This window comes from Pelodiscus sinensis, chromosome 22, assembly GCF_052426305.1.
Source record: "Pelodiscus sinensis isolate ZL-2025 chromosome 22, ASM5242630v1, whole genome shotgun sequence".
NCBI lineage: Eukaryota > Metazoa > Chordata > Testudines > Trionychidae > Pelodiscus > Pelodiscus sinensis.
Genome location: NC_143073.1, coordinates 5431657 through 5457347, shown reverse-complemented (window position 1 = coordinate 5457347; position 25691 = coordinate 5431657). Strand labels below are relative to the sequence as shown.

Below are 25691 nucleotides of genomic sequence, written 5' to 3'. Positions count from 1 at the left end.
ACCCAGCAGGGCCATCCCAAGTGGGGCTGGCAATATTCCACCCCCCTCCCCCGAGCTCCTCCCTCCCCACGGGCGGCAGGGGAAGGCCCAACTGAGGGAGGCGAGTCCAAGCCCCGCCCCTTCCATCTGAAGCCACACCCCTTCAACGACTGCCCACCCAACCTCAGCTCTCAAAAAGATCTTTCTGGCCAGCTGGGGCTGGGGCCCTCTCCCTCCCCGGCGGCTGGGCAGATTTGGCGAGGCTGTGCCTTCCCGTGTCCCCAGCCCCCCAGCGACGGAGCAGAGGGGCTCTGGTCTGCCTGCCCCCACACAGCTCCCCCCTCCACGGCTCTGCAGCCCTTAAGCGCAGCCCCCCCTTCCCCCACCCACACAGAGGGGGTGGCCCAGACCGGGGTGAGCCCCCTGGGCCTTCTCGGGCACGTGGCCACGGCGCTGCAGCGCTCTTCGGTACCCACACCGGCCTCATTTTCAGAGGTGTCCCCCCGAAATTGGGAGGGCTCGGCTGGGCGGGAGAACCAACCGCTAGCTGCTTTTTTCATCTGCACGGCCCCCAGCCACCTCAGCCAGGGGACAAGCCTGGGCAACGGGCGTTAGACACAGAGCGGTTCCCACAGTGAATGCAGCCACCTACACTCCCCCAGTGTGCTCTGCTGAGCTGTCAGCCAGCGCCCCGAGAGCCAGGCTCAGGGATCTGACCCCCCGTCTCTCCCCAAACCCCCGCGCCCATGCTCAGAAGACAGGGAGCACCCTGAGCGGGCCGCCGCCACGTTCCCCCACAGCTTCCGAGAGGCGGCAGGACAAGCAGAGGCCTGTTCCAGGAAGCCTGCGGAGTCAGGCTGAGGAGGAAGCCGGCTTCCCCCGCTATCAGCTGTGCAAAGCTCGGGAAGGAGGTGCTCAGAGGAGAGGCTGCTGCTCAGGAGGCTGGAGAGAACAGGAGCCAATGAGGGGAAATGCCGGAGCTGGGCAGGCTCCGGTTCGGGGCGGAAGAGCCCTGAAGTCTAAGAGGCATTATCCCTCCAGAGCCGCAGGCAGCCAGGCGGGGGCCACAATCAGCCAGTTCAGACGTGTCCACGGGCAGGGAGGGAGCTGGAGTTGTGAGCCCTCGGGTGAGCTGCACCGAGAGACGGGGGTAGAGCTGGGAGATTGGACTCCCGGGTTCTACTCCCGGCTACAGGAGCGGTGTCTAGGGGCTAGAGCCAGGGGCCGGGCGTCAGGACTCCTGGGTTCTCCTCCCAGCTATGGGAGGGGAGGGGGGTTCAGGGAGAGAGGCCCCGGCCAATCCAAGCCCTGACCAGGCAGCAGACGGTCCTGGCAGCTGCTGCCTGGCAGGGTTCCTGCTGGGCCAGGCCAGCGTGGGTGGGTTTAGCAAAAGGGCCAGAGACCTGTGGGGCTGGGGAGTGCAGGGCAGAGCGGGGAGGACCCGTCCCTGACGAACGCCGCGCAGCCTGGCTCCTGCCAGTCCCGGTTCCTGTCCCCCTAACGCGCCGCGAGGGGCTGGCCAGGCCACTAAGCGAACCAACCTCCTGACCAGCACTTTGTGTGCATCCCAGCCCCGGCCTGTGTGATCGTGTGGGACGCACACCCCTGCCCCCCGCCCCGCACCCGTGGCCAGCGACAGCTCTCGCAGCCCGGATCCCCCCCAAGGACAGTGGCAGGCCGCGTGACGACCCAGCAGCCCCCAGGGGCTAGGCCAGGCGAAGGGGGGTGAAGGCGCCTTGCACACGCCGGCCTGGGACAGGCATGGGCGAGTGTCAGTCCTGCTGTGAGACGGTGCAGCCTCTATGCAGCGAGTTTGCCGGGGCTCAGCCTCGTTCGTAGCCGGGCAGGGGGTCCCCCGCTCACAGCCCATGGAGACCGAGTGCCCCCCCAGGGGGAAATGGGGGGGTTCCTCCCACTCCAGGCTCCTCCCCCATCTCCATGGCTCTTTCAAAGGGGCTGTGGCGGGCAGCGCTCAGGGTGGGAGGGGGAGCGAGCGCTGCCGCAGTGCGGCCTGCACCTGCTCAAATCACCGTGCGCCGGGGGTGTCAATCCGGTGTCTTCCTCCCGCGCAAATCTCGCTGGAAAGCCAGGATGCGCCGGGGCCTTCCCCGGCTTCCCGCCCCACCCCCTCCCCCCAATTATAGCAGCCCCACCCCCACCCCTTCACTCCCCAGCAGCTGTGGGCTGGGGGGGGGGGGTGGATTTCTTCCTGCTTCCTTTCATTTGGATGTAATTCCAGCTAAGCCCTTTGCAGCAGTGCGGCGGCCGGAGGGGCTGTCAGTGGCGCAGGGAGATAAGCCGGGGACCCATTCAGATTGGCTAAATTAGGCCGGTATTGGAGGACGGCGGGGGGGGAAGGCGCCGCAGGCGGTGAGTCACGGACCGGCTGGGCACGCTCGCCCGATGCAGCATCTAACGAGATGGCAGCGCACGTGCTACAAAGCCGCCCCGCGCTTCCGGCGCCCTTCTACCGTCTCACCTGGGCCCCTCGCTCTCCTTCGCCTCACAATTACCCAGCCGGGGGGCAGAGCTGGGTTAGGAAAGCAGCATGGCCTAGTGGTGAGCGCCTGCCAAGCGAGCCGGGTGCTGATCCCGCCTAGGCTACAGGCCCGTGGGGTGACAGGAGACAGCTGGTCTCTGTCCCAGCCGAATCCCACAGGGAAATCAACCTCTGACATTGCTGCTCTTGTGCCTCAGTTTCCCCCATTGCGGCTGAGTGCCTGAATATCACAGGCCAGGGAACCGCCTGCCAGTCGTTCCAAGAGCAGATCGTGCAAAGAAAACCGTAGCACAGCCAGGAACGGGAGCCCCGACTCCCCGAATCCTGCTCGCCCGACTAGCCCTCCCAGAATACAACCCTGCAGGCCTCGCTTCCAGACACAGCCCTGGATCACATGTAAGGTTTGCTCTTTCAATATCACGCATCGCACAGCCCCCGCGCCTCCCCCAGCAGGCGCAGCTGACCCCATGGGCGGAGCACAGAATTTAAAAAAAAAGTAAACCGGGGGCAGCAGCCTGCAGGGGCCGTGGGTCAGGCAACCTCCAGCGGCCTGGGTAGGAATCCTAGTTAAGGGCATCAGGAAAGAATAAAACCAGGCCCTTCAATAGCAATTTCACCCCTGGGAGGATCCCAGGGCTAGAATAGCAGGGCATTGCAGGCTGGGACTGAGGGCCATTGGCAGAGCTATGGAGGGCGGGACCCCACGCTGGAAATAGCAGAGCTGGGATTGATGGCTGCCTCCTGACGCTACCCACTAGACCCCACTGCTCCCCGAAAGCTCAGACTAGAACCCAGAAGTCCTGGGATTCCTGCTCTCAGCACTAGACAACGCTGCCTCTCGCAGCCCGCCCTCAAAGGAAACAAGGGGAATGAATCCTTCCCCTGGTATTGAACCTAGACTTCAAGGAAGGAGCACGCCCGCGCCCGGCGCTCCCTGGGATGCGGCCCACGCTCTCCAGCGCCGGCTGTAACCTCCAGGGAGAAGCAGCACTTTATTTAAAGCTGTGCTGTCTGGCTACTCCCCGGCCATCACACCCGCCCCCAGCGTTTCCTCCTTCGGCGGGCGCTCTGCCACTCGCTAGGGAGAAGCGGCTACCGACTTCCCCCACCTCCCGAGCCAGCCCGGAGCCTTCCTTACCGCCAGGGCCAGGGCAAAGGAGTTGGGGTGGGAGACACAGCAAAGGAGAGCAAGTCACAGATGACAGCACGGCAGAACTGCTTGCCTACTGGTTAGGGCACCAGCTGGAGGCTCGCATTGAAGTCCTGATGTGCCAGCAACCCCTGGCGTCACCTTGGGCAAGTCACTTGCTGCTCTGTGCCTCAGTTTCCCCACCTGCAAATGTGGGGCTAACAGCCCTGCCTGAGCTCACAGGGGGGCGGAGAGGAGCAGTCCTTTCCTGGCAGGGGTTCTGCGATACTGTGGTGGTGACGGGGGTCAGACTGAACCCTACCCGCACAGTTCTCGCTGCTCCTTCGATGCTTGTGTCTCTGGGGTCCTGCTCCAAGCTCTGGAAGGGGAGTAGAGGTGTGGGCTTGCCACCAAGGCCTGGGCATCAGGACTCCTGGCTTGGACTCCCAGCTCCGTCACCAATTTGCGGGGCGACGTGAGGGCAAGGCACCAGCCCAGTCCCTGCCTCAGTTTCCCCACGTGTGCAGCAGGGCTAACAATATGGATCCCCCTCCTGGGGAGGCTCAGTTCATTGACTCGGCGTTTGAGGCTCTGGGGGGACAGCAGCCCCTGGCACTGTGCCGTTTGGTTCCCCATCCCGTGGGTGTGCGGTGCTTCCCCTCTCCATCCTTGGATACAGCAGCCTTGTCTGTTGCAGGCCGGGAAGGTGATGCAGAGGGGGCAGCGACCCGAGTGCAGCTCTGACTGCCCCAAGGGTGGCTCGGCTAACTGGGGACAGGCTCCTCACCCCACAGAGGAACGGATGCAGAGGGGTCTCAGCTCGGAGTGAAGTCCAGGCAGGCCGCCTGCACGACCAGCTCAGAGGGAGGGGCATCAGTAGCTGCCCCCCACCTTGTGGAGCAATCTATCTCTACCCACTAGGAGACACTGCCTCTAAGGCAGGCCAATGCGTCCTTCCTGGCCTGTGCCCTTTGCTCTTGGAGCTGGGAGCTGCTAGTCAAGGATCTTGCAGTGGGTCCCACTCTGGACCAGCGTTCCACCGCTGAAATGTACAAGAGTCCCTGCTGGGGCTCTTGTCCGTTTCAAAGTGGGAGCGCCGCACGGAGCCTGGGACCAGCGGGGAACTCTGAGTCCCGTGCTGCTCCCGGGCTCTCAGCGGCATTTCAGTCTTTGAATTGGGCACGAGCCGGGGCTCTTGTCCGTCCCCAAGGCGGAGACGGCGCTGGTCCTTCTCGCCGACGCGAATGGTCCACGGAAACCCCATCGACTGTGTGATTCGTTCATTAACTGAACTGTAACATCCCCAGTTTGCGCTGTCTGGGCGGGGCTGCTCACGCCTCCCTGCCTGGGGAGCAAGGCCAAGCCAGAGCCGCCTGGCGCGGAGGAAAGGGACGAGTTCACCCAGCAAATCCTGTAGCTGGAGAAGGGCCGGTTTCGGTTCCTCCCAAGCGGGATCAAATCCTCAAGCCCCCGATATTCATCCTTGACCCAGGCGGCCTGAGGCGCGAAGGGGAGCTCCCTGTGTCTCCCGGCTGCGACAGCCAGTCCCGCCGGGCGCTGGGCATTGATTCGGCAGGAATCAGAGCCACAGGATGGAGCCGGGCACCAGCTCCAGAGAGCCCCAGGGCTGCCGGCCTCTAGCCGCTGGGCCAGACAGTCAGGGAGACGAAGAGCACACGTTAAAGAGCCCTTGGGCATTCTCAAAGCAGGGGGTGGGGTCTAGTGGTTAGAGCAAGGGGCGGGGCTGAGAGTTGGGACGCCTGGGTTCCCATCCCAGTCCTGAGAGGGGTGTGGGACCTAGTGGTTACAGCAGCCACCTGTGGGAATCAGGAGCCCTGGATTCTATTCCCAGCTCTTTAATTCATTAACCGAACTGTTAATGACCCAGGCCATGTCACGCCTCTGCTGCCCCCGGGGAGGATATCGACCAGCCTGAGGGGACTGAACCCGCAAGACACCAAGAGCTGCTGAAGAATTGCGACAAGCCAAAGCCAGCTCTGCCAAGGATTTCAGCCGGGTGCACGCGCCACATTGCAGCGCAGACAGAACTCGGACCCCTGCCCTGAAAACCCAAGTCCAGGCCGCTTGGGAATCCCCATCAGCCATTAGCAGTACAGGAGCTATGACACGGAGATGGGGAGCCGTCCGCCAGAGCGCAGCAGCAGGCCTCAGGCAATACACACAGCAACTTCGGGAAACACGAGCCAAAACCGAAAATCCCCATTGGACAGGCGGGGAGAGGGCAGAGGGCACCCCCCCTTCACCCTGCTCCCCCGGACGAGCGAGGCTGGGCCAGTTGCCCTGCTCTGTCCATGGCCAGGACGTCTGTGGGTGCCCGCCCAAAATGATACAAGCCTAGCGCCCGGGCCCACAGCAGAGCAATTCCAGGTGCACGGGAGGCAGATGGGGACGTCTAGGTCCACTGATGGGGGGAGCAAAGGGGGCAGCTGCTCCAGGACCCAGCGATCCAGCGGGGCCCGTGGCTCCCAGCCACGGTGACAGCCAGAGCCCTGAGCCCTTGCAGAGCCCCACACCGCGCACTTGGGTGCCAGACGCAGTCCAGGGGGTGCTGGGCACGGAGCTGCCCCCTTCCCCGTTTTGCCCACGGGCCTGTCGGCTCACCGGGGACGTCAGATTAACGATCCGCGCCCGAGGACCCTACGCCGCCCTGAGCTCCAGGCCCCCCTGCCGCCATCCCAGCATGCATTGCTTTGAGCCTACCCTTCCCGCTGGGGACCACACCCCCCGAAAACGCCTCTTTCCCTCCCAGCGGGCCCCAGTCGGAGAGGCACCCAGCCTGCCCTCCCCCGTGGTGTCCCCCGGACTTACCCAGCATGCCTTTGTTGGAGTCCGACAGGCACATGTCCTTCTCGGCGCTGGGGAGGACAAAGCCCACCACGAAGATCTCCACGCCGTCGGCCATGAGGGCCAGCCCCAGCACGAAGTAGAGCGTCCACTGGAAGCGCCCGTGGCCGCACTCCTGCAGGATCAGCTCGTACTGCTGGGCCAGCTCCTCCTTGTCCTTCCTCTTGTCCCCTTCCAGCGCCTCGAAGTCCCTGAACTCGCTCACCACCTGCTGGCTGTCGGCCAGGGAGTCGCCGGCCTTGAGGGAGTCGTTGCGGGGGATGCCCTGGTACTCGCCCTCGTAGATCTCGTCGTCCTCGTCGTGCCCCTCGGTGGCGTCGCTGGAGGCCCCGTCCTCGTCGTTGGCCGGCTCGCCGCGGTAGTAGCCGTCCGGGGGCTGGAAGTCGTCATCGTCCTCGTCCTCCTCGAAGCGGGTGTAGGCGCGCTTGGTGTATTCGTCCTGCACGCGGTCCACGCCCTTGCCCACCCTCTTCGTGGCATGCTTCTTCACCTCCTTGGCGATGTCCTTCGCCCCCCGGATGAAGGCCGTCCGGTCCCGGAACCCCTCATCCATGGCTCCGCCCGCGCCGGCGCCCGGCCTTCAGAGCTCGCTGGCGGGAGGCAGGAGAGGCTTGGACTCGCCTGGGGCTGAGCGGCGAGGAGGGGGTGGTCTTCCCGCGTCAGCACCCGGCGAGGCGGGCGGTTGGGTGAGCACACAGGGCCCCTCCCCGTCTCCTCAGGCCTGGGGGCAGCGGTGGGCGTCTTCGGCGGGCGAGGAGGACGCGGTTTTCCAACGGCGGCCGACCGACGGCGCGGGGGCGTGACCCATTCGCTTAATCCAGGCTTGGGAAGCCGGAGAGGCCAGGCAGGTTGATGGGGCGAGTCTCCCGTGGGTGGCGGTAGACGGAGACGGTCCTGGGGGGGGAAGCAAACACAGAGGGGGCGTTATCAGGTAGGAAAGGGCCTCAGGAGCCACTAGGCCCTGGAACCCAGTGAAGTACCTCCGAATTGCAGAGCCGGCTTCGTGCTTTGCCACGCAGGGCGCTCGATGGCACGCAAAGGCCCCCCACAAACCCGCGTCTGGGAAAGAGAAAACCACCCTGGCTCCCACGGCGCGGCTCCCCACAGACGCCGAGCCCCCCCGGCGCCTCGGTTACTCCGCCTTCGCGAGAGGGGCAGACACGCGGGGCTGGCCACACGGCAGGGGTGGGCGAGTCGCACCCTGAGCGCCAGGGGGACTGTCAAAGCAAAACTTCCCCCTTGCTCTGCCCCCACCCCTCCCGCCTCTTCCCCCCTTGCATTGCCCCCTCCCTCCTCTTCCCCCTCTGCTCTGCCCCTCCCCTCCTGCCTCTTCCCCCCTTGCATTGCCCCCTCCCTCCTCTTCCCCCTCTGCTCTGCCCACACCCCTCCTGCCTCTTCCCCCCTTGCATTGCCCCTCCCCTCCTCTTCCCCCTTGCTCTGCCCCCACCCCTCCCGCCTCCCCCTTGCACTGCCCCCTCCCTCCTCTTCCCCCTCTGCTCTGCCCCCACCCCTCCCGCCTCTTCCCCCCTTGCATTGCCCCCTCCCTCCTCTTCCCCCTCTGCTCTGCCCCTCCCCTCCTCTTCCCCCCTTGCTCTGCCCCTATCCCTCCTCTTCCCCCAACTGCTGCAGTCCGGGGGGGACTAGCGAAGTCTGGGGGCTGGCATCAGCAGCAGGGGGCTCCCCCCCACACTCCCTGGCCGTGGTGGGGGAAGCAGAGCAACACAGCCCCAGCTCACTCTGCCTCCCCCCCCCCCCCCGGCCACACCACTCTGCTTCCCCCTGGGGAATGCGAGGCGGTCCCGCCCCTCCCCCATGCGACGTGCTCCCCTTGCTCCCCTTCCCCCACCGATCCTAAGGCGGGTGCGTTGTGTCTCTGTGACTTAGGCAGCAGCCTGTTTCGTCTCGCTTGGGTTTGGAGCCCTCGGGTGTCACCGCTCTGGAGTTGATGTGCTCCGTGACCACCTTCCCGCAAGAGAATTCGTGGCTTTTATCTAACGTTGCGGGGTTCGTGCCTGAACATATCAGGGACCTTCTCCAGGCCTGGGGCTTCTAAGTTCTGCCATAACACACCTAGGAGCAATGACCGTGTACAGCGCCTGGCACCATGCCGCCTGGCCCACGGCTCCGACTCTTGCTATAGCTCGGCCATGTTAAAGAGACCCCCAGGCCTCCACGCCAGGATTCCAAGTCATCAGTCAATCTGGAGGTCCGATTTGGGACGCCATGGGAGACACTGATTTTCAGACAGCGCTGAGCTTTTCCCTCTGAAAACAAGGCCCCCTCGTAGGTGTTTCAAGTGTGTTTGGGTGCTTTGGAGAAGCCCAGGGTTGGCATTTTGCCCTCACCCAGCACCGTCTTCCTACAAAACAGGAGGAGCTTGGGCAATCGTAACTCCGCCCTGTTGCTTCGCTATGAACTGTCTGCCTCAGAAATGCAGCCACCTCTGGGGTGGAACACTGGAGCTGTGTAACAGCCGCGTAGCGCACGTTTGAGACGGGACTTGAGGAACGCGATTGCACAGCCAAAGGCAAAAGGCCCTGCATCCCGGCCACAAACACTAACGTCCCACAAGGTCTTTAACCACCCACAAGCCTTCAGGATCTTTATCTCCTGCGTCTGACAGGTGGCACCTCCAGCCCCGCAGCACCCTAGCCATGCGGCCACTACCAGGGCCTTTTCTTGTGGCCACAGCCTCCTGGGCAGTGATGAGAGGGGGCGGGGCACAGCAGCCCCTCCCTGGGGGAGGCCACGCCCCATCCTTTCTGGCTCCCACTGCCTCCCCCTGGCCTCTCTCCCCCATCCCTGCTGCGTCCCTATCTACCACCCTACCCAGGGCTTAATTTCCCGTCCCACTTGCCAGGCCTGAGTACATTTGCAGGGAGAAGTGCTATTGGGCTGTGTCTACACTGGCACCCTTTTCCGGAAATGCTTAAAACGGAACAGTTTTCCGTTATAAGTATTTCCGGAAAAAGCGCGTCTACATTGGCAGGATGCTTTTCCGGAAAAGCACTTTTCCCGGAAAAGCGTCCGTGGCCAATGTAGACGCGCTTTTCCGCAAAAAAGCCCCGATCGTCATTTTCGCGATCGGGGCTTTTTTCCTGAAAAGACTACTGTGCTGTCTACACTGGCCCTTTTCCGGAACAGTTTTTCCGGAAAAGGACTTTTGCCCGAACGGGAGCAGCATAGTTTTTCCAGAAAAGCACTGACAATTTTACAGTAGACCATCATTACTTTTCCGGAAAAGCAAGCGGCCAGTGTAGACAGCTGGCAAGTTATTCCGGAAAAGACACAGCCTTGGTGTGTTGGCTCATATCACTGTTCCCTGCCTCCCAGCTTGCTAGCTCGTCTGCTTCTGTGCGCAAGGATATCAACCCACCTGGAAATACCACTTTTCACAGCAGCAGACGGACTCACAAGCAAGTCTAAAATGAAAAACAAATACATTCGAATAAATTGCCTAGGGAGCTTGTGGAATCTCTATTCTGGGAGCTTTTAAGAGCAGGTTGGAGAGACATCTGTCAGGGATGGTCTAGACGGTGCTTGGTCCTGCCGTGAGGGCAGGGGACTGGACTCGATGACCTCTCGAGGTCCCTTCCCGTTCTAGGATTCATTGAAAAAAAGCAAAAGAAACAATAACAACAAAAACTTGCAAAGGGCCTTGTTCTTGATTCGATTCTGGTTAGGTCCCAGTAAAGAACAGAGACAACTGCACGTTATTTTGATTATTCAGTCCGGGGCGGGGGGGGGGGGAGGCACTGTACATAAATAAATTACCATGAGTTGGAATGTGGGTATGAGCCTGTTTTGCCTACGGTGAGTTTAGTATTGAAGGCAAACCCGTCCAAGTGGCCACCAGCAAGAATTAGCGGTCACGCTTGAAGGCCGCTCCCAAAAATGTGTCACGTGAACCCCTGCCCTGGCACCACGCTGGGCCGCTGACTCACGGGAAAGCGCGTCTCCCACCGAATCCCCCGGTCACTTCCTGCGCTGCCAAGCTCCTGCTTGGAGATCTCCCATCCAAAGTCCGATGGAGCTGGTGATGGAGTGGGGATTGTGTTCGCTGTTTGCTGTGCTGGATGGAATTCCTACTGCCCTGTTGGAACCCTGTGTGGGTGTGTGCACGTGCCTCAGTTTCCCTGGGCACTGCACAGGAACCCAACTGGGGATGGGAATGTGCGGGTGGCTCTCACAGAAGGGAGGCTGCCCCAGGCTGTTCCATCTTGGCATATACCAACAATAACTCAGTAAGGGTATGTCTACACTAGAAAGTTAGTTCGAACTAACGGACGTTAGTTCGAACTAACTTTCCTATGCGCTACACTAGCGCTCCGCTAGTTCGAATTTGAATCGAACTAGCGGAGCGCTTAGTTCGAACTAGGTAAACCTCATTTTACGAGGACTAACGCCTAGTTCGAACTAGCTAGTTCGAACTAAGGGCTGTGTAGCCCTTTAGTTCGAACTAGTGGGAGGCTAGCCCTCCCCAGGTTTCCCTGGTGGCCACTCTGGCCAACACCAGGGAAACTCTATGCCCCCCTCCCGGCCCCGGACCCCTTAAAGGGGCACGGGCTGGCTACGGTGCCCGTGCCAGGTGCAAGCCTGCCAGCACCCAGCTAGCAGACCCTGCACCTGGCACGGCACAGAGCCACCCACCCGATGCCCCCCAGCCCACCCCCTCTTGCCGGGACCAGGCTGGCGGCTCCCAGGAGCTTGCCCTGGACCGCAAGAGGCGGGCACCTTCCTGGGCTAGTGCGGACATCGTGGACCTCGTCCACGATCTCCGCACTAGGCACAGGAAAGTGGCCGTCTAGGGCAGGAGAGCTGCCAGCCTGGCCACCCAGGACCAGGTGTGCATGAAAATCAAGGGGGTCCACTGAGACCCCCGACACTGAGCCCTGAGCTTACAATGGCCGTCCTGGGTCAGACCAAAGGTCCATCTAGCCCAGTAGCCTGTCTGCCCACAGCGGCCAACCCTAGGGACCCTGGAGGGGATGGACCGAAGACAATGACCAAGCCATTTGTCTCGTGCCATCCCTCTCCAGCCTTCCACAAACTTTGGGCAGGGACACCACTCCTACCCTCTGGCTAATAGGACTCCATGGACCCAACCTCCATGACTTGATCTCACTTCCCTTTAAACTCTGTTCTAGTTGTAGCCTTCACAGCCTCCTGCAGCAAGGAGTTCCACAGGTTAACTATTTGCTTTCTGAAGAAGAACAACTTTCTCTTACTAGTTTCAAGCCTGCTACCCATTCCTTTCCTTTGGTGTCCTCTAGTCCTTCTTTATGGGAACTCAGGAAGAACTTTTCTGAATGCACCCTCTCCACCCAACCCCTGCTTTTACAGACCTCTATCCTGTCCCCCCTCCGTCTCCTCTTTTCTAAGCTGAACAGTCCCAGTCTCTGTAGCCTCTCTTCATCTGGGACCTGTTCCCAACCCCTGATCATGTTAGTTGCCCTCCCCTCTCCCAGCCTTTCTCTTCCCCTCTCCCACCTCCTTTTCCCAGTCTCCCCCAGTTTTTTTCAATAAAGACAGAGTCAATGTTGGAAGAAACGTTATCTTTATTTTGTACATCAAGAAGAAGGGGGGCTAGGGAAGGGCAAGTGGAAGGAGGTGAGGGAGGAATGGGGTACGAGCCCCCGATGGGGAGGACTGGGCTGGCTCTGCGGGCTTCTGGGGGTGGAAGCTCTCCTGCAGCCCCCCAATTACTCCCTCTCCCCAGATGGCAGCCTGCGGCAAGTGCAGCCGGGCTGATGGCCGAGTGGTGTGATGTGCCCAGTGTGGGCACTCAGGGCACTCCAAGCCAGAACTTCTTTGCAAGCGGGGCACCCCTTAGAACTGTGTGTCCGGGGTGGGGGTCGGGACCCTTTAAGCGCAGCCCTCGGCTAGCCTGAGACAGTATCTCCATGCTCTAAGTCCTCCTTTTATGCCCTGCCGGCACTGCTTCCGGCCATCATTAAGCCCTGTTCAGAGTCCACTCAATGTGGACTTACTAGTTCGAACTAGCAAAACGCTAGTTCGAACTAGTTTTTAGTTCTAGATGCGTTAGTTCGAACTAGCTTAGTTCGAATTAACTAATTCGAACTAAGTTAGTTCGAACTAGCGCTGTAGTGTAGACGTACCCTAATAGAGATGTGGCCGTGTTAGTCTGATCTAGCTGAAACAAAATACAGGACTATGTAGCACTTTAAAGACTAACAAGATGGTTTATTAGGTGATGTCTCACGAAAGCTCATCACCTAATAAACCATCTTTGTTAGTCTTGAAAGTGCTACATAGTCCTGTATTTTGTTTGGCTGTTTTGTACCCTGAGCCTGGGTGGGGGAAGCAACCAGGGGATGCCTTACCCAGGAATCTGAACAAAAGAGGGGGCAGAGCTGCCCCAGGCTGGGGGGGGGGGTTAGTTTTCAGCTAGCTTGGGGAGAAAGGAGTCTAGCTGGTTTGGGGGTCCCCCTATCCCCAAGTTGGACTGTGCTGACGGCTCCTGGTTCCTGTGTTAACAAGTCTGTGCTACGCTGTGTCCCTGGGAACCAATAAACCTTCTGTTCTACCTGCTGCCTGACTACGGGTGGGGGGGGCAGGGCTACGGTGACTCTCCCCCACGCCATGACAGAGCCCAACTGTGGGAGAGCTGAGCCATAGCAGGAGATGACCCTCGAGCAGCATGGAAATCGATTATTAGTAATTAGAGAGAGGAATCCCCAAACCTGGCTCAGGTCACTGTTACCTACCAGCCCCGTGCTCTGGGGGAGCCAGGGAGAGACACTCATGGAAAACCATCCCCCTCTCCCAGGCCTCTGCTAGAATCAAAGCCAAAGCAATGAAAGTGCTTTTCCGGAAAAGCATCCTGTCAATGTAGACGCGCTTTTTCCAGAAATACTTATAACGGAAAACTGGTCCGTTTTAAGCATTTCCGGAAAAGGGTGCCAGTATAGAGGTAGCCTGGGAGTTTATGAGGATGTCAGTTGAAAGTGCTGTTTAACCCAGCCCATGGAGTCCAAAGGCACATGAGGGTGCAGTGTGGCATTGCTGTGAAACCCAGCCTGCTGAGTCCAGGGACATACGAAAGGTCAGCTTGGGGGTGCTGAATACTCAGGCCTCTCAGACGTGCTCTGTTAGTGGGTGAGTGTCTGTGTGTGTTGCTAAGGTGGGAAGCACCCCATCCTGAGGACCCTAGTTCCTGCAGGAGAGCTCCAGTGGGAGGGGGAATTGGCAGCAGAAAGAATTCAGCTCCATATGAGAGCACAAGGAAGCAAAAGCAGCACACGGATAGAATTGTTAACCTCCCCCCACTCTCATAAGAATAACCCTCATAAATGAGCATACCCCAGGCTATGTCTACACTGGCACCCTTTTCCGGAAATGCTTAAAACCGAACAGTTTTCTGTTATAAGTATTTCCGGAAAAAGCACGTCTACATTGGCAGGATGCTTTTCTGGAAAAGCACTTTTTCCAGAAAAGCATCCGTGGCCAATCTAGACGCGCTTTTCCGCAAAAAAGCCCCGATCGTCATTTTTGTGATCGGGGCTTTTTTGCGGAAAACACTACTGGGCTGTCTACACTGGCCCTTTTCCGGAACAGTTTTCCGGAAAAAGGACTTTTGCCCGAACGGGAGCAGCGTAGTATTTCTGGAAAAGCGGCTGATTTCTTAAAGTAGACTGTCAGTGCTTTTCCGGAAATTCAAGGAGCCAGTGTAGACAGCTGGCAAGTTATTCCGGAAAAGCGGCTGATTTTCCGGAATAAGTGGCCATTGTAGACACAACCCCAGAGTATTGGGCAAATCTGGTAACATCACCCCCAAACTATCCACCGACTCTCCCAGGCCAATCATGATTCATCCAAGTCGATATTTGGATGAGAGATCGCTGTATTTTATGTATAATTCCTCTCAAAGCTGCCATCAGCTGACTCTTTGGCAACGACAGGCATGGGTCGAGTCAATGGCTGTGCCTAGCCCTCTCTTTCGGAATCGATGGAGGAAGCAATGCAGCCCTTAGACAGAGTTGAGAGAGCTACAAACAATGGTGGGACCGTCCAAGGCAGGTCGAAACTAAGCTGCGTGAGCTTGGGAGCAGGGTGGGGGAGAGCGTTCCCAGCTGGCCCAGGCAAAGGGCTAAGGTATCCGTTTTGAAAGCCCCGGGTTTGAAATCCGTGTGGGTTGGGCACACAGATGGAAGCGTGACCACAAGAGGGACGCTTGGACGTAATGCTCTCTAGAGGGGCAGACACGAGAAGGAATCTCTGAGCAAGGAAACCGCCCGCTGCTCGTTGTGCCGGTGTTCAGAGACCCAAGGCTCTGAGGACATGGAAATAAACGAGGTTACCCCCACACAATACCCTGGCTCAGATCAAGGTTTTACAGAGAAATTTCCCCCAAGCAGCTGTTCCAGAGGGCCAGCCTACCAGGGCTGGGGCCAACCATTGGGCTCTCAGATTTCCAGTTCAGTCCCTAAATAAGGATCCTGATTGTAAGAAGTGCTGAGGATCTACGAGCTCCTTATTGGACTCCCATGGGTGCTGCCAGGTGGCGCCATACGTGGAAACCATCCGGGTGCTTATTCAGCAGCTTATATAAGGATTTGCGGGTGGGTTTTCCAGGGTCCAGAGCCTCGATGGTATTTAGGCCCCTAATTCCCTTTGACTCAAGTTCCACCCTAGGTGTTTGCAAGAACCTTGGCCAATCATTTGGGGGAACTTCCGGACGGTCTCCATAGATACGCAAGTGCCTCTTGAACCAGATTCCGGGCCTTGCAATAAGTTAGGCAAAAGGACACTAGCATCCCAGCGAGGCGCAAGGAGCCTGTTCCACACAAATCACAGGCCAATTGGCCATAATAAAGCGATGCCAGCAACTCCGTGCCAGCCAAAGCCAGTGGGAAATAAACCCGCCGCTCTTTCTACTTGCGTATGCTGATTACAAAATGATCTAGCGGGCAGACCAGAGAGATCCAGGCGTACTTGTTTCTAGGCTGGCCTGAAGACCCTTCTTTCCCAGCAGCTGTAAGGGAAGGTGTCTGGGATAGCGCATGAACGGCCAGCAGGTGAGTGAGGATCAACCAACATGCTGGGTTTACACACGAGCCAAGTAAACTACAGTTTAGGGCCTCAGATTATGAGGGGCCTCTAAATACAAAACAATGACTAGTTTTTAGTTGCATCCTCACCTCTGTACTGGTATATATGCAAATCTAAATCTTTATTATTTCTATTTTCATTGTCCTTTCTGTTACAATAATGCACAATTGTTTGGCAATCTTATGGGGCCTCTGAAACTCGACCTATTTTAGGGCCTCAGTGTGTCTCAATCCGGCCACAAATAGGCACCCCTGATCCAGCCCCTGTAGAGAAACTCTAGCAAGCTATTGCTGGAGCATTCTGAAATGCCTACAGGGGAAAGTGACCCAGGCCATGTCTTCACTAGGCAGAAGAGGACACTGCTGCAATCTATCTTCCAGAGTTTGATTTAGCGGGTCTAGTAAAGACTCACTAAATCAAACTCAGAGGGCGCCCCATCAGTGCCGGTACTCCTGGTCCTTGCGAGGAGTAAGGGAAGCCGATGGGAGCAAACTGCTGTGGAGACCATGCGAAAACTCAAATTAAGGTATATCGACGCTAGCTACATAATTAACGTAGTTGTAGCTGCGTATCTTAATTTGACCTTCTCCTGTAGTGCAGACCTGGCCCCAGTCACTGCTTTGCCCATGGCTGGATCAAGAGTTGCCAGACTCCTGGGTTCGACTCACAGCTCTGCCGCCTCACGGGGTGGGGAAGGAATTGTACAGAGGGGAAACCAAGAGGCAGGGAGATGAAGAGACTTGCCCAGTGCCAAGCAAGCCATCGGTGGCGGAACCTGATCTTGGACCCGGATTTCCCTCCTATCAAGCCTTTGCTGCCAAGCTGCCCTCACTCCCTGCTGCGCTTCCAGGGTGAAAGCAGAGGAAACCTGTGACAAGTGAGGCAATCGGCATTGGGGACCTGGTCTCAGGAGATTTATACTCGATACTCGGAGATAACGGAGCTGTCAACAGCGAAGAGCTCCCAAGCAACCCACTTCCTGCCTGTGGATTCCTGCTCCCTCCCCGTGCTCCCTCACAGCCTCAGTCCGGGCCTAGCCGAGTGGGGTCCGGGTGCTGTCCAGGCCAGTAAACTGCCACTGGGAAGCCGTCACCTCAGAACTGGATGTTTCCAGGCCAGAGAAAGCTGCCCCAGCGCGGCTGGTGGAGGAAGATCATAGAATCCCAGGGCTGGAAGAGACCTCAGGAGTCATCGAGTCCAGCCCCCTGCCCAAGGCAGGACAAACCCAACTCAATCATCCCAGCCAGGCAACCCACAGCCCGCCCCATAGATGTCAACGCCAGCTAGCCAGGAAGGGAAAGGGCTTTTCTCACCGAGACAGGGCCAGTCTGAGCCCCGGGCCGTCCAGAACTAGGGATGTTAAATATCGGTTCACTGAATAGTCGATTAACCTCACGAATTCTTATCGGTTACTCCACTATTCTATAGCACCCGGGGGCGGGGCCGGCAGCCAGTGCGCTCCGGCCTCACTCCCAAGGAGCCTCTGCCACCTGCACTGCTGCCTCTGTATCAGGGGAGCCAGTCTAAAAACCAGCTGCCCTCATGGACTGGCTGGCTGTCTCCCTGCGCTGCTGCCTCTGATAAAGAGGCAGCAGCACGGGATGGCAGCAGCCCCTGGCCTGGGGGTGGGTCTGAGCCCCCAGACCTGGTGCAAGCCAGGACTGAGCCGGGCTGCTGGCCAGCCTGCTAAAAAAATTACTGGCAAGCGTGTTGTCTATAGCATTGACCGATACGCTTGTGTCTATAGCATTGACCGATACGCTTGTGTCTATAGCATTGACCGATACACTTTTGTCTATAGCATTGACCGATACGCTTGTGTCTATAGCAGTGTTTCCCAATTTTATTTGGCCACGGAACCCATTTAAACTCAAAAGAGTTTTGTGGAACCCCTAATAACCGTATTATATATGGAGCTGAAAAAGTAGACCACAAATAAGTAAGGATAATAATAAACAAATGCTAAACAAGGTCATGAGATCGACACAAATGAAAATTGTTTTCAATAACATTCATAAATGCTTAATTAGAATTATTTTTTTTTTTAATAATAACGTTATTGTAATGGAATTTTCTCATGGAACCCGTATTTTCACTTTGCGGAACCCCGGGGTTCCCCCGAACACCATTTGGGAAACACTGGTCTATAGCATTAACGGATACGCTTTTGTCTATAGATTAACGGATACGCTTTTGTCTATAGCATTAACCGATGCGCTTTTGCTTATTGGTTAATGGATTCATTGGCTACACTGTTACATCCCTCTCCAGAACCAGAGCCTGCCCTGGAGGTAGGAGCGGCACTCCTAGAGGGTCTCCACCCCCTGGGACCAAGGCCCTGTTGTGGTGGACGGATCCATCGGGGGTCAGGCACTTCAGGGCTGAGCCCACTGCAGCCTCGTCCAGATGGGGGTGAGGCCCATGGGTGGGGAGGGGCGATGATTAACCTCCCCGTGGCAGAGGTGGCTCGCCCGTTCCTCTGCCAGAGCCGGGACACCAGGCGAGGGGGACCCAGGGTCGGCGCCGGCGTGGGGCTCTGCGGCAGGAGATCAGCCCCACGGGACCCACGCTGACAGGGCAGTTGGTAGCACCAGGACATCTCCGCTACGCCGATCGGGTGCTGATCTCACACGTGGGGGCGAGACGCCAGTGGGGGGTTGGCGTCGGCACCGCCCACCCGCACCCGGCCGGGCCCGGCTTTGCAGCAGCTCCTGGCACTGCAGGGTCGCAGGCCCAGCTGCAGCCTAGCGGGGGAGAGAGGGCGGAGGTTGGGGGGAAGGGAAGCAGCTAGGGGTCCCTCCCCAGCAGCAAAGCCCTGCAACGCCAAGCTGCAGCCCCTCTAATGCACCTGGCCGCCTCCCTGCCCCGATCTCCTTGTGTCCCTCCATCCCAACCCACAAGCCCTCAGCCAGGCCAGTTCTGGGCCCCCCCTCCCGCTCCCCAGCTCTGCGCATACCCCTCAATCCCAACCTATAGCTCCCCCCCCCCGGTATCCCAACCGTGGGGCTCCCACCCGCCCAGCTCCGCTAATGCCCGGTGGTCCCGGCCCCTGGCTCCCACCAGCCATCCCTGCCCTGCAAACAGCTCTGCCCCTCGATCCCATCCTGCCGGCCCCCACCCCCAGCTGTGTCCTCCCGCCCAGCCACGCCACTCCGACGCTTCCTCGAGGAAGCTGCCGACCGTGCCACGGGAGCAGGGTCCACGGACGTGTCCAGGAAGGGGCATCGGCCGCTGGCCGGTTCCAAACCTGAGTCTCCGGGACAGAGGCCGGAGCAGGGCCCCAGTCGGAGCAGAGGACGCCTGGCGTTTTGCCATCACCACCAAGCCCATTTCCCGGACTCCGGGGACCCGCTGTCGGCTACCCACGTACGGGTGCCGAATGGCGCCGGGAGCCCCGGGGGGCCAAGCCGGGCGCCGTGTCACGGAGCTAATCCAAACCCCGCAGCTGCATCGACCCTTCCCAGATGGGGGCTTTCTACACGGCCGCCTTGCTTCGCCCGACTGGCCAGCGAGTCTGCGGCCTGATGGGGGATCCGTGCCCCCCAGCCCGCAGTCGGCGTGGCTCAGGCGCAGGAGGAAACCCCGGCTCCGAGGCACATAGCGGAGGCACGTGCGAAAGAGCAGCCGCGTGCAGAGCTGTGGGGGAGGGGGCCTACGACACCCCCACGCTGGGAGAACCTAGTAACCTAGCGCTTCCCTCCAGGCGGGGTGGCTTTCTCCTCGCCAGGCACCCATCCATCCCCCCCTGGCGACACGGTGGGGTGAGCCCGGCCTCCCAACGGGTTCTGGGTCGCAGCCGCTCTCGGGTTACCCTGCACCATCAATGGGTGGGGGAGCGGGTGGGCATCCCCGTGTGGGGTCAGACTGGGAGGGACCAGACTGACCAGCCCCACGAGACGTGGTCTTGGGAGCCCCTGTATCCATAAGCCCACCCCCCTGCCCTTACCCAGTCCCATGCCCCATAGACCTCCCTGCCCTCGTGGCAGAGAAAACCACCTCCCCTCACACAGCCCCCTCCCACGGGGCAGTCCCGCCGGCCTAGGGAAGGGGCTGCCCCACAGGGCTCAGCAGCCCCTGGGCTGGCAGGAGGGCGAGGCCTTTTCTGTCAGAGACGGGATGACGTGAGCAAGCCGTTGTGACACGGCCCTTTCCGCCCGCCTCCGCCAGGGGACCAGCCCACCACAGAGCCACCGAGCCCGGCAGCCCCACGACAGCCGGCCTGGCCTGGCGTCGTTCTGTGACCGCGGCGTGGGTCAGCCAGCCGGCCGGAGGGGGCACCTTCTGGCGGGTACCTGAGGCACACAAAGGGCCGGCTACCGCCAGGAGACACTGGAGACGGGCCTGTTCTCGCAGGTCGGCAGCCGGGCCACGGAGAGCTCCCCACCCACCGGGGTTGCCGGGTTCGGCTGGGTGTATTCCTGGTGGTTTCACCCCATGACACAATCCTGGAGGGCTGGCAACCCCTCCCCCCAGCTCTCAGCCTCTCCACCTCGGGGTACCTGGGCCTGTCCCCTGCCCCGCCACCATGGTGATGGGGTAACACCTAGGTCGGATCAGCTCTGCCCCCAAACGTGGCGGAAAAAGAGGGGCGGCCGCTCCAGGAGCTTTCTCCCAAGCAGCCCACGGCAAGGCGAGGCTGCCCTCAGGCGTGGGCCGAAACCCGGTCTCAGTGGCTTCTGAGCCAGGTGCAGAGAAGGAACCAAACTGCATACGAACGGGGGAGAGGAGACGTCTTTAAAAAGCTGGCCCTTGCTGCCCAGAGCCCTGCACATCGGCAGCTCTCCGCAGACCTGTTTGCAGAGCGGGGGCAGGAGGTGAGACTTTTGCAACCAGGCCAGGTTCTGCTGACGCAGCCAAAAGCATCCCAGCCCGGCTACCGGCCTTCCTGGCCTTTTGCCCTGAGCGGCAATCAGACTTGCGCTCAGCCAAGCACAAGGACAGGCCATTCACCAGGTGGGTAAGAGCGGCAGCCGGGGGAGCTGGCTTGGCAAGGCTTAGAGGGGTAGCGGCTTCATCTGGTTCTTGCAGCCCAGCAGCCTGCCTGGCAGCCCAGCCAGGACCCCGGCTCGGGATCTGAAATGCAGCAGGGCTCCCTCTGCCTTGCCAGGCCTGAAAACACTGCAGCAGGCTGGGAATTGTTCCGTGAAATGTTTCTGGTCATCGGGAAAATGCCCCCATGGAAAAGCTTTGGGTTGGGAAGGGCCGGCTTGGATGAATTTTCAGCTGGAAAAACGGGGCGGGGAGGGGCATTTCAACGGTTTCTAAGTGCACAATTCGTTTCCCGGACAATCGGCGGGGTTGGTTTGAAATTAAAGCTAATTATAGGACGCCAGGGGGAGGTCACATGGTCAAAATCAAAACGAAATGTTGCAGGCGCCCCAAGCCAGACGTAGGGGGGGAGGGTTGCAAGCCGGCAGCGTGCGTCACTTTTCGAGATGGGCGTTGCATCCCGAGGCCTCTCCAAAAATGTCGGCAGGACGGGGAAACCCGAGCCCGCCCTGCTGCGCTGAAAAGCCGCCCGGGAGGACAGGCAAACGTGGCCACTTTCAGGGAGATCTTTCCAGGCGGGAGCCATGAATTTCGACGCGAGCTGGGCTGCGGGCGAGGAGCGAGGCGCGAGGAGGCGGTGGGGGCAGGGCCCGGCTGGAAGAGAGGCCAATGCCCAGAGCCGCGCAAAACGTCCGCTCGTTCGCCGGCAAGGAGGCTGTGCTGGCAGGCCAGATGGGGGAGAGGGTGCAGAGAAGAGAGCCAAGCTCAGGCTGCATTTTCCTCCCCAAGGTCTGGAGCTGAGCCGGCTGGTACTGGATCAGCACAGCCTGTGGCAGAGGCTACTGGGAAAAGAGGGGTGCAGAAGGACTCCTACGCGAGGGGGGGGGCACCATGCAGGGATGCATCTGGCAGGGGAGACGACAAATGGATTTCATGGAGGATCCCTCTTGCAGCCAAAGAAACACTTGGATTCCCTCTGCCCTCGCCGTGACGAAAGAGCAGGGATCGGAGGGAATACGGGATTCGGGGGCAGTGGAGGGGGCATGAGACAGAAATGGACACAGCAGTTCTTTGTCCCTCCCCTCTGAGGGGCATACGAGATGGTACAAATCACCAGTCCATTCAACCCTCATTGGCCTCATTTTACAGAAGGGGAAACTGAGGCAGTCCATTCAACCCTCATTTTACAGAAGGGGAAACTGAGGCAGTCCATTCAACCCTCATTTTACAGAAGAGGAAACTGAGGCAGTCCATTCAACCCTCATTGGCCTCATTTTACAGAAGGGGAAACTGAGGCAGTCCATTCAACCCTCATTGGCCTCATTTTACAGCAGGGGAAACTGAGGCATCGCAGGGCAGGGCTCACCCAGCATCATGGCCAAGCTGGAAAGAGGACCCAGGAGTCCTGACTCCTGCCCTCTCTGGTCTGCCCAACTCCCCTTGAGCCGTGGGGCCTGAGCGACCCTTCGGTTCAGCGCTTCAGGCTCCCTCTTTGCTGATGCCAACGGGAGCCAAGGCAGGATGGTCAAACCTGCCTGGGGCTGCTCAGCAAGAGCGGGTGCAGCTCCGTGGGCTGGAACGGCTCTGCAGCCCTTCCCACCTGGCCCGGGGGGCGGGAGGGGCCGAGTGCCGGCTGTGAGGCCAGGGCAGATCCTTCCAGCCCCCACCTGCGAAGGCAGAGGCTCCTGGGGTGGCGTGGGGGAGGTGGGACACGATCGAGGGCAAGATAGCAGGAACAAATCAGGAAAATATGTTCAGGCGCCCATCCCGCAGCCAGCCACTCCCTCCGAAAGTCTGGTTTTATCACTGGCAGCACAAACATGCCTGAGAGCTGTGTGTGTGTGTGTGTGTGTGTGTGTGTGTACGAGTATGTGCACACATGTGTACATATGTATGCATGTGTGAGCATGTGCATGTGAGTGTGCATGCATATGCATGTGCAAGTGTGTGTGTGTGTGTGTGCATGTGCATGTGTGAGCATGTGCGTGTGTGAGAGAGTGCGCACATGAGTGTCAGTGTGTGTGTGTGTGCTTGAGTGTGTGTGTGTGCATGTGTGTGTGCGTGCGTGATGGTGTGTGCAAGTGTGTGAGAATGTGTGCGCGCAAATGTGTGAGTGTGTGGGAGTATGAGTGTGAGAATGTGTGTGTGTGCATGCATGAGTGTGAGTGTGCGTGTGCATGTGTGTGCATACATGTGCTTGTGAGTGTGTAAGTGTGTGTATGAGTGTGTGTGCACGTGACTGTGCGAATGTGAGTGTAAGAGTGTGTGCGTGAGAGAGAGAGAGAGAGATGGGGTGCAAGAGGAAAGAAATGCATGAATAAACTGTAAGCCAAGCAACATGAAACCGACCTGTGTGTTGAGGGAAGGGGACATAACTTCAAGTCAAAATTAGCCCTGCTAAAACAATAATGGCAGCACTTCCTGCCACCCCTCGATGGGGGAGCAGGTGGTGAGGCCCAGCAACGTGAGCTGCAGGCCCAGCCATGCCGACAGCTCGCCCGCCCGTACAAGGCGCCGGAGAACCCACGGGAACTCGCTCACCCCAAGGGCAGGGACGGAATTGTCACCTCCTGTGGCATTTCGCAGCGCGGGGCCAGTGCGGCCGTGGGCCAGGCATTTACGAAGCAGCCAGCCAGGGTGGGATCGTGCCTCTTCCGAGAGTGCGTGAGAGAGAGAGAGGAGCCTGATTGAAATGCAGACTGGGGATTCGGAAATCACTAGCGCTGACTCTGCATCCTCGGCGTGCGAGCGACAGGCACATCAGAGATCGCCACGCGCCCCCCCATGTTGCTCCCATTTGCGCACACACACACATACACACCCTCACAAGAGCAATTAAAAAAATTGCAGCGCCGGGGCCCGCGGAGGGCAGCGTGAACGCCGCGCTGCACTTTTAACGAACGCAAATTGCCTCTTCCGCCCACTCCCCTCGCTGAACAACCCCACCGAAGTTCCTTTATGCAGGATCAACTGGCTCTCCTCACGTTAAGTTTCACAGACACGAGCGCCCTTGCCGAAAACAATGTGACCTGTTTCTTTATGACAAGGTCATTCCTAGCCAGCCGGCAGCTGCTCAGGTCTCCTCACCAGTCCTTTTGCCTTTCGCGAGTCAATAAAGCCATGTCAAGACAGTGCTATTTACTGTGACGTAGCTATCCACCCAGCAGGGGAGAAGGGGAAATAATGTAATTAGATCTATCGGAACAAGGTCATAGGTTCTCTTCTCTAGGGAAAAAAAATAATGGTTTCTCATCCAGAATCTTAGCAGCTGTAGGAAGGACCAAAACTGTTTAAACCCAGAGCTAGTTTTGATTTTAAGAGTGTCTCCAAGCGATTTCATTGTCCCAGTTGGTGTTCCCGAAAATACCCTCATCTGCACATAAATGCCTTGCTGCTCTTTCAAATCCGTACCAAGATTCAGGCTGAGCGTCTAAGCAAGGAAACCCTATCGTCCGTTTCCAGGCAAGGTTCTTTATGTTTGAACCCATTTCTTCTTGCCAGTTCTTCCAGCCAAGCAATACAGTACTTAACTCCTTCGTTTAAAATAGGGGCTTAGATCAACATGCACTGATCAGTCCCAAATGTGCCAGACAGGAGTTGTTTGGTTTGATTGAAAAGGGTTTGGGCTCGGGTTACCAAGCGATTTGGCTTCCTTTGAAACCCACGTTCTTCTAGAGACCTCCTCAGAGAGCAATAAAAACATGGCGACAACAGATCAGGAGAGTTTTTAAATTTACAGTCTCCAAGGTCATTTTCCAACACACACAAGAACCTTCTCCCAAATCCAGTAAAGATTTCCACCCCACTTCAAGATGCACTGGTTTCCTCGATATAAATCACCAACCCTCCAAGGAGATTCCCAGCACCCAATCTACAAAAGATCTGTCTGCATAGATCCAAACTGCAGGATAAGCAGAGCAAGTGAGAAGTCCGGACGTTATTAACACTCATGCACAAATAACAAGAGAGATAAAACCTGGAGGCAAGGTTTTTCAGGACAAAATGGCCACACCATAGAGAGAGGGGAGGAAAAACCCCAAAAACCTTTCCACGCCAATAACTATGTATCCGATTACACTCATTAAAGCATCTTGGTTTTACAAAGACATTCATTTTCCTCCTTACCTGGGCTCAGCTCTGATCTCCCACCGTTCTCCTGTATGTGTCTGTCTTGCGTGCTATTATGAAGGATGCTCCGGCAGGGATACAGGAAGAAAACAGCTCCTGGGTACCAGAATGAGCGTTAGCATCCCAGCCTTCTACACACACACTGCGTGTGTGTGGGAGAGTCCATTATAACAGCCAAAGGAAGGGTGGTGACAGGACTGGCTGCTGTAGAAAACAAAACAGAGAGGGAGGCGGGATTTTTTTTTTAATGAACCAGAAAAAAAATGAAAAAAGCCTTCCCCAGCTGATTACCCATCCATGTGGGAATCTTCTGCAAGATCAGATTGCCTGTGTCAGGGATGAGATTTCTGGTTAATCTGCTTCACGGAAATGCACCGAAGGAGGTGAGACTGACTAATGGTGTATTATTAGTCAGTTTCAGCTGAGAGTCTACACAGCTTTGCAGGGAGGGATGGCAGCAGAAAAGAGATACTCTTTTTTTTTTTGCTCTGAGATACTCGCAGTCATCTATTGCAATTTTTCTCCCCCCTTCTCAAGCACAACCGCAGAGACACGGCATTTAAATGCAGCTTTTCCAACCGGAATCCAAGGCTTTTGGGAGGAAAAAAATCCCCCAAATGCTTGAGGTGGGCTCTTTGAATTTCACAGCTCAATACAGCAAAGTTAAACTAGCTAGAAGAGCTGGCCTCCCCTCCCTGGGAGAGCTGAGCAGCTCCGTCTTGGAGGTATTTAGCCAAATCACCCTCCGGCGAGGCAGGATGGGGATGGGAGACATGGGAAGACTAATTGACTTGGCCAAGGTCATTCGGAGAGTCTATAGTGAAGAAGAGGGATGGAAGCACGTTTTTGGCGAGCCTAGATTAGCATCCTAACCCCAAGAGCTTCCTGCCTCTCTGCATGAGTGTCATGCAGCCTCAGTCTAAGGCCTGGTCCATGCAGACCATTTAGACTGAGGTCGCTCCATTGCTCTGTTGTGCACAAAATTTACACCCGAGCGCTGGAGCTAGGCCAACCCAGCCTCTGGCAAAG

At 58.3% G+C, this 25691-nt stretch overlaps 1 protein-coding gene across 1 annotated transcript in view; it reads right to left on the bottom strand.

The window, feature by feature from the left end:
- Nucleotides 1-25081, bottom strand: part of SV2A (synaptic vesicle glycoprotein 2A) — a 61025-nt gene extending 35944 nt beyond the window's left edge. The window contains exons 1-2 of the mRNA XM_075907579.2: nt 24660-25081; nt 6438-7367 (exon numbers count right to left, since the gene is read on the bottom strand). Of these exons, the coding sequence (XP_075763694.2) occupies nt 6438-7026 (589 nt within the window). The 5' untranslated portion in view covers nt 7027-7367; nt 24660-25081. The remainder of the gene's footprint in view (nt 1-6437; nt 7368-24659) is intronic.
- Nucleotides 25082-25691: the final 610 nt, after the last annotated feature.